The sequence below is a fragment of the Ictalurus punctatus genome, chromosome 12, assembly GCF_001660625.3.
Source record: "Ictalurus punctatus breed USDA103 chromosome 12, Coco_2.0, whole genome shotgun sequence".
In the NCBI taxonomy this organism is placed as follows: Eukaryota; Metazoa; Chordata; class Actinopteri; order Siluriformes; family Ictaluridae; genus Ictalurus; species Ictalurus punctatus.
In genome coordinates, this window is record NC_030427.2 from 19,287,577 (window position 1) to 19,301,395 (window position 13,819).

The 13,819-nt window shown below is 36.2% G+C and overlaps 1 protein-coding gene across 1 annotated transcript; it reads right to left on the reverse strand.

Annotated features, from left to right (window-relative positions):
• Positions 1-2,920: 2,920 nt before the first annotated feature.
• Positions 2,921-13,393, reverse strand: usf2 (upstream transcription factor 2, c-fos interacting). Its single transcript, XM_017482457.3, has 10 exons — positions 12,914-13,393; positions 11,389-11,432; positions 10,960-11,075; positions 10,088-10,207; positions 9,215-9,371; positions 8,392-8,479; positions 7,216-7,274; positions 4,910-5,004; positions 4,625-4,753; positions 2,921-4,506 (listed from the first exon to the last, which is right to left on the reverse strand). Exons 1-10 carry the CDS (start codon positions 13,051-13,053, stop codon positions 4,417-4,419), a joined length of 1,038 nt encoding a protein of 345 aa, XP_017337946.1. The 5' UTR covers positions 13,054-13,393; the 3' UTR covers positions 2,921-4,416.
• Between the last annotated feature and the right edge of the window lie 426 nt (positions 13,394-13,819).

Genomic DNA, 13,819 nt, shown 5'->3' on the forward strand with positions numbered 1-13,819 from the left:
GTTTGGTTTATGACAGATGTAACGGGACCCCTGTCTTCCAAACAATTCCACTTTAGACTCATCAGTCCACAGAACATCCTCCCAAAAGGTTTGAGGATCATCAAGGTGTGTTTTGGCAAAATTCAGACGAGACTTAATGTTCTTCTGGGTTAGCAGTGGTTTTCACCACACCACTCTCCCATGGAGGCCATTTTTGCCCAGTGTCTTTCTGATAGCGGAGTCATGAACAGTGACCTTTATTGATGTAAGAGTGGCCTGTAGGTCCTTTGATGTTGTCCTTGGCTTTTTTGTGACTTCCTGGATGAGTCGTTGCTGTGCACTTGGAGGAATTTTGGAAGGTCAGCCACTTCTGGGAAGGTTCACTACTGTGCCGAGTTTTTCCATTTGGAGATAATGGCTCTCGCTGTGGTCCTTTGGAATCCCAGAGCCTTTGAAATAGCTTTGGAAGCAGTATGTTACTGGGTAAGACCTTTTAACCAGCTTCATGCTGTTGAAAAAGTTCTATTTAAGTGTTGATTTGATTGAACAGGGTTTGCAGTAATCAGGTCTGGTTGTGTTTAGTCCAGCTGAACCCCATTGTGAATGCAGTTTCATAGATTTGGGGAATTAGTAACTACGGGGGCAAATACATTTTCACACAGGCCCAGCTGGTATTGGATAACATTTTTGCTTCAATAAATAACATCATTTAAAAACTGTATTTTGTCTTTACTCAGGTTGTCTTTGTTTTAATTTCTGAAACAATTTTGTATGAGATACACACAAAAACTGAAGGAATTTTTGACACCACTGTATATGAAGTTGGTCATGCATATATATATATATATATATATATATATATATATATATATATATATATATATATATATATATATATATATGCTATAGTTTACCATTTTAATTCATTTGCATTACTCTCTTTACAGAATGATAAAATAGTAGATGAATGAAGCAGTTATTATTATTTTTTTTTTATCATATTCCTCAAACCATTCCCAAACACTGTGTGCAGTGTGGCAGGTCACACTATCCTGCTGAAATATTCCACTGCCATTGAGGAATGCCATTGTCATGGAGGGGTGTACCTAGTCCTCAACAATGTTCCGGTAGTTTCCTAGCAGAACATTGCCCAGAGCATCATACCCCCACCACCGGCTTGTCTTCTTCCCACATTGCAATCACTTCCCCAGGTAAATGGAGCACACAGAACTGGCCACCCACATGAAATAAAGCAGGACTCATCAGAACACACAACCTTCTTCCAGTGCCCTGAAGTTCAGACCATAGTCTTAGACCATAAGCACATCATAATGAAACTAAAGCCGAATTCCAGACATTTTCTCAAACTGAGAAATCCCGACCGGACGCTTTTTTAAAGGTATGAAAAAGAGGACATGCCATGGAAAAAGTGGATGCATGGTCACCCTACCAAAATATTTCAGGGAACAATTTCTGTTAATTTCTACCAAATCACCTTGTGCAAAATTTATTTATGCATGCACAAGGAGTTTGTGTGAGTCACGACTGGCAAGAGAGAACCACAACTATAATTAAGCAGCTGTCTATATTATGTTATGTTAAAAGATTAATGTCTTTGGTTTTAAATGAAAATAATTGTAATGCTGATAGTATTCCTTTTTTTTTTTTTTTTTTTTACAAAAATTTACCTATAATCTGATTACTTTGTTTTTTAACGTAACCGTAACGGATTACACTTACCAGTTTTTTGTATCCTGATTACATAACGCTGTTACATGTATCCCGTTACTCCCCAAGTACGTAACAATCCCGTTACTCCCCGAGTACTTAACAATCATTATGATTTTCGGTGACTTGTAACACAGTACCCGTATTGTCGGTTCGGACCAGCTAGAACAGCCTTCGTTGCCAGCAACCTGTTGCCAACCAAGGAACACTGACTAGGATCACTCCATAAGCCTTGAAGCTTCTGAGATCAATCCAGTCCAACTCCAATCCAGTCATCTGTCCACAATGATATCTGCCTTGTCAAAGTCACTCAGGTCTTTGCACCTGCTTATTTCTCCCGTATCCAACACATCGACTACAAGAAACATCTGTTTGCATACCATCTTGTTGTGCACCATTGTTATGAAATAATCAACATTATACGCTTCATCTGTGAGTGATCACAATGTCTTGATTCATCTGGGTAGATGTGAGGCATCAAATATTTAGCAGTCCTTACTTCAGATCACTGTGCGTTTGATATCATCTAATCTTGTGCTACATTACTAGGACAAACTTGGATATTTTATAAATTTTTGTTTAGCTCAGGAAACAGACACAGTCTTAATATGGAAGGCAGCTAGGAGTTGGCTTTTTGTCTGTTACCTGGCCCTGACTCTGTATTGTCACAGATTAACTAGTCTTGAGTGCAGCAACTTTGTGAGTAGATGGATCTTAAAGTCCAGACATGACCTCAAAAGTAGTACAATTATCTATAAAGCTCATATCGTTTTCCACATTGGACATCCAGCATACCAGCAACCATAATCTGCTGCAGGTTACATTGCCATGCCACATTTGTATGGCACCAGAACACATTCAATAATTTGCACATTTACCTGACTGACAAAAGCCTTACATTATTAGCATCTGCATGCACTCACCTAATACGCTAAAATTACCTGCAACATCCAACACTGAGGCTCTCAGTATACAGCTCTTTAAGGCCTAGATAAAATTTTTTTAACATGTTGTAGATTGTAGCCTCCTATATCCAGAGCTATCTCAAGAGTCTTCTCAGTAGGTGCCTAAATAAATGGGACAAACTTATTAGACATGCAAAATACTATAATCTTTTCCAGTCCGAATGGTTACTTGTCTATACTATTACTAATGGCTAAGAAGGATAGATAAACATTTTATAGCAATTTCCAAATGGGGGATTTTGGGCAGATCCGATGAGAATATTCTCTTTATTTGCTGTCTGTAAACAAAAAATGCTCTTTGAAAAATTGTGGGGGCAGGTAAAAAAAAAAAAAAGAAAAAAAGAAAAAGAAAAAAAAACACATAGAAGCAGCGACAATCTCTGGGCATACATAAAACAAATAAAACAGATAAAACAAAACAAAACAAAACAAACAAACAAACAAACAAAAAAACAGGAAGTGCATCAGCAGAACATCTTCAGATTTTACACCTGAAAAGAGTAAAGGTTAAGTCCTAGCAGTGCATTACCTTATGTGACGTAATGGGGCATGTAAGTCAATAGATACTTGGGACAAATACAGAACAGAGTGCTGAACACCCAATAAAAAAACAAAACAAAACAAACAAACAAAAACATCCAGACTGCTTGGAGTTTTGAAAATTTCCACAAAATAAAAACGATGAATTAGTTACATCGCAATATAAACTACACTTTACACTAAATTTATTCATTTCTATGTTACCACAGCAAAGCAATTTGGAAATTTTAAGGCAGGTACAAGTGGTTATTGGGAAGCGTTTCTAAGTAGGTTAGCATTTCCTCCTACTTGCGACCATCAGTTATGTTCTGTTCAGTACATTTATCCTGGGGGTCTGAATTCTCAAATCTGCTCAAGCCACATTGGCTGTGATGTTTTAATATATTTTAGTGTGGACATATAGGCCAAATGGATTCAGAGTATGGCACAGCCAGTTGCTGTATATCGATCCTGTGCCATAGTAATTCCTTCGTCAACCCTGAGCTGTTTATACATCATTTGTTTAAATTGTAACCCAATACTACAATTATATCTGCCAAATACATCTATACCCCAGCCACAACTTTGATATATCTGATGAACATAATCTTAGAAATTGCTTAAAGAACTAGGCCTTACCTGGACCCAGGACCAAAGAAAATTTGCTCTAAATTAATGGCAAAGCATTTTAAATGTGAAAGACAACTGGCTTCATGGTATTCAAGCTTCAAAACAAAGGTTTCACATCCCTGTTGTGTTCTTCTCTGTGAGCTAATAAATAATGCAAAACATAACATAATGGAGACAGTAGTAATAATTACAGAAGAAATTCCATTGGGGAGGGAAAAACATAACAAAACAAAACAGGAAAACCAACCCAGCTTTAAACAATATGATCATGAAGCATTGTTGAGAATTTAAATTCATCACAATTCAAAAACTCAAAAAAAAATAAAAAATAAAAAAAAATTAAAATGACAAGTTAGTCCAATGCAAGCCCGTTTACGTCACATATTGGGATGCGTTTCAGTTTGTTGCTGCGTCCGTGTAGGTCAAGCTCTCACAGGTGGAACAGTAGATGTGCTTTTTAACTATTGTTCAAAAGTTTCTCTGATCACTTCTGTTAATATCAGATAGCCATTATTATTCTATCAGGTTAACAAACATCTCAAGTCTGTGAGGTGGTTTTGTGGAGGTGTGTGTATTCCGTGCGTGTGACTGTCCGTCATTGCGAAATGGTTTCTCCACTGATTTCAAGGCCATGCTGTTGGAGTTGGGCTCTGAGCAGTGCATTGTCATTCTTCAGGTCTTCAATCTATAGCAGAGTGAAATGGAAATAATATTTTAGTACCACATTTTACCACAGTTCTAATTATAAGCTTATGTAGGGTTTTTCTTCTTTGCTAACTTCTTTGAAAGAGGGATTAGTTTACCTGTTGTCTTAAGAGCTCATTATCCACCTGTATTCTCTCCACCTCTTTGAAACTCTCTTGCAGCCTCTGGTTGCTCTGCCTGAGCTCTCTAATGTAATCACATGCTTTAGACAGGATCCCTCCTTTGCTCTGAGAGAGAGAGGGGGAGAGAGAGAGGGGGAGAGAGAGAGAGCAAGAGAGAGAGAGAGAGAGAGAGAGAGAGAGAGAGAGAGAGAGAGAGAGAATTTTAGCCCACAGACATACATAGACTGTAAGAAGGACACTTCTTTGCATGTGTGTACATACTGCGCCAGTTTTGGTGTTGTCCATGTTGCAGTCTGGGATGATTTTTGACAGTGTGACTATCCAGTTGTTGATTTTGTCTCTTCTTCTTCTTTCCACTGCAAATAGGTAACTAGTGGTTAAAATCAAAGTCAAACTATTCAAATCAAATACATACTAGTGATGAGTCCATATTTTCCAAATGTTTCATTTTCACAAGAGTAGTAATGGAATAGTAAATTACGTGTTTGACTATTATTTAATAGTAATCACAAGAGTTAGTTGTCTATCAGGAGGTGGGTAGCTGCCTGTATGGTTGATGCTGCACCATCAAGATGCACTCACTGAGCACATCTTACCGTATCTAATACAGCTGTCTGTCTCTGTGGTTGGATAAAATTTAAACTTTAATTACAGCTACTTCAATGTATGAAAGCTGAAGTGGGAAATCACTATATTTCCATTGAAGAATTGTGTTTCACTATGGTATGGAGTCAGGTAACTTAGCTAGTTAAACATTGCCATAAGTTAACTTATTGTCTTGTGCTTAAATGTATATAATAGCATCCACTGGCTGGAGCGAGTTTACATTATATATCCACACACTGCAATGTATAAAGGCCTAATTTTCTCTGTCATACATGCCATGTGGATGATATTATATTCAAAATATTAATCTAATAATGGCGTGAAAAAAACAAAAACCTGCCTTCATGCACCTACAATACAGACTTATGAAAGTGAATGTACATTGCAACTATATGTAAATAAATGGAGATCCAGGGTTTGGAGCTCATTTATGTGAAGGCCTGGGAAAACCCTTCACATGGTAAAGCTCTGAAAAAAGCATATGTTTCCCTTTTATACACAATTCAACATTAACGACGTCAAACATGAAAAGTGTAAAGAATCCATTCTGAACCACACCAATACTACATTTACTGATTGCATTTAATTTAATATGTAATAATGAATACATACAATTTATAATAATGGCCTTCTTTATACCAGGCTTTCTTCAGAGCCTACAGACTGACTGGTTATTCAGAAGTCCAGCCCATCCGGTAGCCAATCTATGTTTAATAATATAATTTATTTTATATAAAAAGGGCAAACATCATTTACAGGTTATTAGAAATACTTATATTTACATCACAAACTCTTTCAAGAGTCCCTAATAACATTTAGTGGTTGTTTACTTAATAAAATTAAATGATATATATATATATATATATATATATATATATATATATATATATATATATATATATATATACACACATACATACATACATACATACATACACACATATATACATACATGTATGTATGTATTTGAGATGCACCGATACTAAATTTCTCATCCAATACGATAGAGTGATACGATAATTCAGAGTGATATTGGCCGATACCGATAACCGATACCGATAGTTCTGCCTTTTATGCCTTCTTTTACATTCATAATAATTAATTCCACAATTCTGAAATAAATACAAATAAAAACTTTATTCTCTCTATTTCAATGCTGAAATTCCCGCTTCACTGCGGCTCATTGCCGGTGTAAAATTTTTACAGTGCAGAAATGACAGAGTTTACAAAGTGCAGTTATGTCATCATTCCACACAAGACATCTTCTTTACAAAATCAATGCGTTTTCCCGCCCTCTTTTGATTGACAGGATATAATCGGCCCTGATCATCGGATGTTTTTAAACTATCGGCCGATAGGGGGAAAAATAGCCTTTGTCGGCCGATACTGTTTATCGGCGGATACATCGGTGCATCTGTAATACACACACACACACACACACTAGTTTCTCTATATCATCTTGTTAGGAATTATTTCAACCTGATTCAATTTGACCTTAGCCGACAGGCTACAGAAAGCAAAAGCCCTGGCCTCATCTGCATTCACCACCTAATCTACTTATGGAAAATTGACATTAGTTTATGATGGTAAATGTATAATCAGTTTAACCATCAGCATCATCCATATCAGCCTCTAGTCTTATCACCTTAAGTAAATGTCAGTTGTGAAATTGAAACGGTAGCCTCGTCACCATCTCTTCATGGCAAAGATCACTGTTTACTCTTAAATCATGGGGACATAATCACTGATTAAACCAGTGAACACCACATTTTAACACTACATTTGTTTCATCAAAATAGTTGCAGTAACATAGCTTTGGCCAAGATTAGAAATAACTAAAAACATTTCTAGTTCATTTTGGTGAAATATATTTATGCTGTCCTAATTGAAGTATATGTTATAGGCACAAAAAATGAATTAAAGCATGGATTTGTTGTTTATCTTTTTTTCTTTACACGTACCTTCATTGTGCTGCGCTCTCCTCCTCTCGTCTCGTGGTGCTCTCGGGCCATCCATCTTCCTGTTTTTGAGAGAGAAGAAAATTTACAGCAGGTGAAGCAGTTGGATGTAACACTAAATCTCCACACGTAAAATTCAAAAACTCGGTTGCTAATGTTTACAGACAAAAGAGAGACTAGATATGATGTCATTCTGCACTGCATTCAGAAGTGCCAATATTTATATTATATTTATATTCTGAATAATAATACTTATATTTAAAAAAAAGCTCTTACGACCTTCCATTACCTCTTCAATACCTGCAGCTCTAATCCCACCTTTGCAGTAGGCTAGAAATTATTGTTTTAAGAAAAAATGTGTGTTCATTACAACAATATATATATCACAGTGAGGTTGAATTCTCGAATCAGTCTGTATAGATTAATTTTCTGCAGCAGCGTGGATATGAACAGTATTTACAGCTGCAACATAAATGATATTAAAGATTAATATATGATTATATGATAGATTAGGGCGCTTGTTCTGAAAGCTACTGTTCCTATAGTAACAGCTCATTTACAGGGAGTTGTATGGATGACACGCCACATAATCCAAGCCTAATAATAAATGGATTAAAAGACATGTTGCTTAGGAGACATTTATTTAACATTTATGAGGGTTAGTTCCGTGTATTCGTTATGTTATAGTCCTAAGTATCTAGCCAGGATCTTTTTCCTGCCATTCTTTTGAAGAGGACAAAACAAACACAGTTTTTCATGTTACAGACAAACCAGAAAAGTAAAAACCCCTTGGTCCTGAAGATACAAGTCTTGTGGACTTATGGATGATAAGATTAAACAGTTAAAGGGCACAATTTGTTGTTCATTAATAAATTATAATTTTTGGCAAATTGCTGTGGTATGACACAGATATTATACATATACATATATATATATATATATATATATATATATATATATATATATATATATATATATATATATATATATATAAATTAGTGCAGTGTTTAACATTTTCAAAAACTTTTCTTCATATATGGATGCTGAAAGCAAATCATCTTCGTGAATGAAATGGTGTAAACTGCAGTATATATGCTTTCAAAGATAAAAAAAGAGCAGACTGAACTGTCCAGCCTGTGAGACAGAGGGTGGGGATATTAAGCCATGGTTCATACTCACGTGGAATAAGTGTGTGTGCGAGGGGCAATGGTCCGTGGCGTGCCTGCCTGTAACACATCTGGAGGACTCATCATCACGTAAAACTGACCTGGGTGCAGACAAAAAGGGAAAAATTTGAAGCCATTCTTATTCAAACCTTTAATGTTACAGTAAAGAGTCATTTAAAATTTACAATACTGACAAGAGAGAGTGAGTAATTTTTGGAAATATATTTTTTGCTCATTCTGCATACAATATACTATTACAAGAAAAAAAACTTCAGCAAACGGACTGCATTTAACTATTATATGAAGAAGAAAAAAAAAGTGTTTCTAAGGAAAAACATGCCACAATGGGATCACATATACTGCTTGTTATATTGTTCATCAAGATAACATGCTTGGAATGAAGAATGTTCAGAATATTAGCTATCACAACATCATGGGATAACGATCACCATTATCAAATATATTTAGATATATAGATATTAAATCATCAGAGATTGCATTATACCACATAGTACGATCTATATATAAAGTATAAAAATATATAAAAGGTAAGGTAAAGGTATAAGAATATACAAAGGTAAAATAAAACTGTGTATTTATTAATTAAAAAGCCAGTAATAATTATACTAGAGAGGAGCGAAAAAATGTCTTTGACACTTTTTGGTCAAGAAACATTACTCACTGCTGTTTAATAAAACAAAAGACCTTCCAAAATGACTGGAGACAGCTTTGCTTGGCCAGTAATTACAATCCTGTTTCATTCTATCATTAGGGAGTTGAATTCAGTCCTGGCATACCTGAGAACCTCAGCAAAGGATTTTGATGTGTGAACAAACCTGCTGCTGGTGCAAGAGTCGCATCTGTGGCTGCCTGCACTGAAACCGCGGTTGCCGTACCATCGCTGACAGCCGGGAAGTAAGCGAAACGTGTCTCACTCCCAACTGTCTCACCTGCCGGACTGCCTCCATTACTGAAAGGGTTCTGGATGACAGCCTTATTGAAAACATAAAGCAGAAGGGGAAAGAAAAAAAAAGAGACAACGTTACTGGGAGTGTAAAGCTGTAAAGTGCACATATACACACACAAACAAAAAAAATGCTAGTAGTGTTTTATGATAGAATAATTAGAATAAAAGAATCGGATGACTCCTTCGCCCCATTAGAGGTCGACCGATTGATTGGTTTTGCCGAATACTTGGTACTGATAACTGATTGCTGGAACTATTGGGTTATATGCAAAAATCCACACCGATTTCCTGGTCCTGTTTCCTGGTCCGCTGATATTATAAATTATGAGAGCAGCCTCTAGAGGTGAAATAAAAACTATCAGTGACAAATTTTGTTGTGTTATTTGAAGTGTTTTTTTATTCATTTTGGAATTAATTGGTCTTTATTTTTATTTGTTATTTGGAGTGTTACTTTTTGGTTCAGTTTGGATGTATATGTTTTATTTACTTTAATATTTATAAAGTTAATACATCAATATATTATTATATTACATATTTATTTCATTTTTTTAAAAGTACAGTACAATTTCATGGTACAGTCAGTACTGTTTATTTTTATAATAAAGTTCAGCATTATTTTACTTTGAATGCTATGTTTTCATTCAGTATTCATTTGAAAAACTATCGGTTGATTATCGGCAGGTCCTGCCCAACTCGGTTATCGGTTAAATCCACTACCAACCCCACCCAAGCCTCGTGCTACCTGTGCAACTGCCTGCTGGGCTCCAGCAAAGGCGGCAGTGGACACGACACTGACCGCAGCTCCTCCATCTCCAGCTGATTCCAACTGGTCTTCTGTTACCTGGACGACACGATATGTCACCTGCAGACCACATACAAATAAATAAAAACAGCCAAGTCAATAAGACACACCATAAACCGTTCAAAGTTCATTAACAACCTGCTAATGACTCTTATCACATGCACAGTAAGGCTTAAGTGATCTAGGATCCTCAAACAAACAGGCAAGCTAAAAAAAAAGTGATTAAATAACCTGCAAATCAAAGTTGTTGTATTTTTTTACTCCTGTATTTAATAACTCCCACAAAAGTAAATGATGGTTCCTTGTGGTGTAAACATGCAGTAAAAAAAGATAAAGACCGTGTCTTTAATCTATGCTTCATAAGATTGTCTTTTATGTTTTTCTATTGAATGGCTTTAGTCATGTGTTGTGCTCTGTAATAACAAATCAAACAGGGCCATTAGCACATAATATCATTACTTAGGCACCATGTAATTTTCTAAAAATCATTTTAAGATGTTTGAAAGTCACTATTTCAGTTGTATTATGAGGAAAGCTTAAAAACATTAGATAAGAGCGCTGTCAAGGAAGTTAAATTCTAACTGATAATCTGTAAAGATTTCAGCCTACATGGACAATTAAAGCTAATTTGAAGCAAAGCAGATCAAAAGAGGGGGAAAAAAAGAATAGTCCAGAAAATGTTCACAAAAGATTAAAGATCGACCCAGGGGACATAAAATAGATACATTTGGAGTCCATGGTTTGCCTCGATCCCTTCCTGACCCCTGTAAAACACGCCCCCCCCACCATAGAAGTGGAAAAATCATGCTGACCTGCCCACTGCTGTTTTCTGTGCGGAACTGGTACTGGACATTGTCAGCAAATACTGCGGCCTGCTGGGCGCTTGCTATGGTAACCGCCGCTGGTTCCTCTGCCCCCACTCCCTCTCCTGACAAACACACACACACGTTATTTCATCTTTCCAAGAGCGCATGAGATTTCTGAAACTCTTAATGAATATACAAACAAATAAATCACATTTCGAGACCGCAAACAGAGACAATTAAATATAAATTAATATTCATCACACTGACGTTTTCATTGGAATTGAATAGTTTATTTGAATACTGCATTCTACAGCTCATTAGTTTATGCTCTAATCATGCCTGAAGACTGTTAATATGTTCAGTGTGTACAAACTGTTTTATGAGTGCAGAGAGGTGATGAGCAACATGTCAGCTTCAGGACTAAAGAAGGCTTACCTTCCTGCAACTGAACAACCTCCTCAGTTTCCTGTTTCTCGTGACTGAAACCAAACAAGCCAGACACATAAAACAATATTAGAAAAAGGCTGAATGTAAGGAGGATTACTACACATCATAACACTCACAATATCTGTTACAATATAAAGTATACCGAATATACAAAAAGTATTAAAAGTTAAAGCAGTTGTGAGAACTCAACATCTTCCAAGAACTATGGCGAAACGATAATCCGGTATATTTAATAACATATAAAGCCATTTAGATTGGTTAATAATGACATATTTAGGATTTACGTCTGGCTAGATGCAGTAATATCTATAATGGGTATTATATTGCCATATTAACTTAATGAACTATAACGCAAACCTTTTTCAAAACAAAGTTTTGCACCCTGACAGTATTTTCGTTGATATGGCAAGACTTAGAAATGAAAATGGAAAATAAATAAATATATAAATAAAGTAAGGCAAGGTAGGGGCTTCCTAACTTGTTCATCAGCTGAACCCTTTGAACTTAATTATTCGCACCATTATGAATGAATTTCAACACACACATATATATCTAAAAAATTATAAATGATATATTATATATATAAATTATATTATTATTATTTTATATATAAAAATAAATTCCCAGCACATCTCACCCCCTGCAATGCCAGAGAAGGAGACTTCACAGAAGACCTCCATGATGGAAGTGAAATGATGTGTTCAGCACTATACTTATTATTTATTTATTTTTTTACTGAATTTCACATTCTAATTTTGGTGTGATGTGCTGGTTCTTGCACCTTCAGCTTCCGAGGTACAAAGTACATTTAATTTTAACATAGCACCATTTTATTGTTTATAATGATCACGGAACTTATTTCTTAGCACCGACTTTATACTATCAATTGTGAACGCCCCCTCCCTTAGACAAAACTGGCATCCCGTCGAGGGGAATAATAACAACAATAATAATAATAATAATAATAATAATAAATGTTTTAAATTAATCCAAACGTTATTTTAGCTACACATAAAACTACGAGCTTTAAAGGAACGCATTAATTTCCATAAAACTGCTAAACATTAAGAGCAACCATACAACTGGTACAAAATTAAAACAAATGTACTTGCAAATCAGTTTAAATATCAATGATCTACAGAGTAGCAAGAACTGCCAATTTAATCACTGACGAAAATAATTTACTAAAATACCAACGCAAACAAGCTAAGAGACTTCATGCTTAGCCAACGCTAATAGATACAATTAGCCAGCTAGCTAAAAATGTAAATAAATACACTCACTTTAATCATATAAAAAATAATAATGAGGCATAATTTCACTAGGATAGATTAAAATTATTTCATTTTAATGTAACCGAAGCATGCAACACAGTCAAAGTGGGGGGAAAGAATAAAAAAAATAATAAGTTTGTATGTTGAATGACAACGCTAACGTTAGAAAATGGTTGCCTTGGGCCCGGGAGCCATTTAAGAGCAGGGACGGTGCGCGCGGAGCAATGACGCGCGCTCACCTCGTCTGAGCTTCCAGGCTCTGTTCGAGCATATCCATGAAGGTGAGCGATTCTCTCTCTTTTTTTTTAAACGCGATATTCGGCAACACTTGAAACGCGGAGACGGCGGCGCTGATCACGGGGACAAACACGAGGGTCATGTGAGAGAGACAAGTCCGGGACACGTGAGGCGCAGCCTGGGCGAGGAGACAAAATGGAGGCCGCTTGAAAAAGATACGAAGCTCTCTCGCGCTTGTTTTTTTTCTTCCCTGTCTTCTTCGTCCGCGGCCGAATTACACCTCTCTGTTAGGACCACGGACTATTAAATCTACCGTCTTCTTGATTTTTAAATGTTGTTTAAATTTCCTCTCTCGGGTTGATTTCTACTGGAAAACGTTCTTATCTGTCGAAGCAAGCTTGGCTTTTCCTGCCTTTGTTTCTTTCTACAATTCTTTACGTCGCCTTGTTCAGCTCCGTGGCGTGAATCGTTGACGTATCCATCCGCAAGCGTGAAACAAGTATATTGAGTCGATGCGGTTAATAAGATATGGAGAGGAGTGCTTTGGTGTCGTTTTTTGTCCTGTTTTATGAACAAAATGTTACACTTCAGAGAAAATTAATAATAAAATGTACTGGAGAATGATGTGTGAGTGACAAGTTGGTTCCCCCCCCGTGTCCTGTTCGTTTTGCTGTTGTATTCTGAAACGGATGGTTGATAAATTGACGATAAATGCTTTTTACGGTTATAAAATTGTATTAAAATCTGCCTGAGGTAAATACGGAAGACTCCACAAATGTACTGTTGTGAACTGTAAATTAGAACTAATCCGCGGGTGTACCTCTACCAGAGTGAATAAATGTTGGAGGTTTTTTTTCCCCACTGATGAGCCATTTTTCTTCTCAGGTGACCACAATGATCCAATCCGG

What these genes read in the sequence shown, in the direction of transcription:
- usf2 (XM_017482457.3), bottom strand. Translation starts at nt 13,053, where the DNA reads ATGACCCTCGTGTTTGTCCCCGTGATCAGCGCCGCCGTCTCCGCGTTT. An exon ending in GACTCTTGCACCAGCAGCAG is followed by an intron (nt 8,480 to 9,214) that starts GTTTGTTCACAC and finishes GTCTGCACCCAG; the next exon opens with GTCAGTTTTACGTGATGATG. An exon ending in ATGAGCTCTTAAGACAACAG is followed by an intron (nt 4,507 to 4,624) that starts GTAAACTAATCC and finishes ACTCTGCTATAG; the next exon opens with ATTGAAGACCTGAAGAATGA.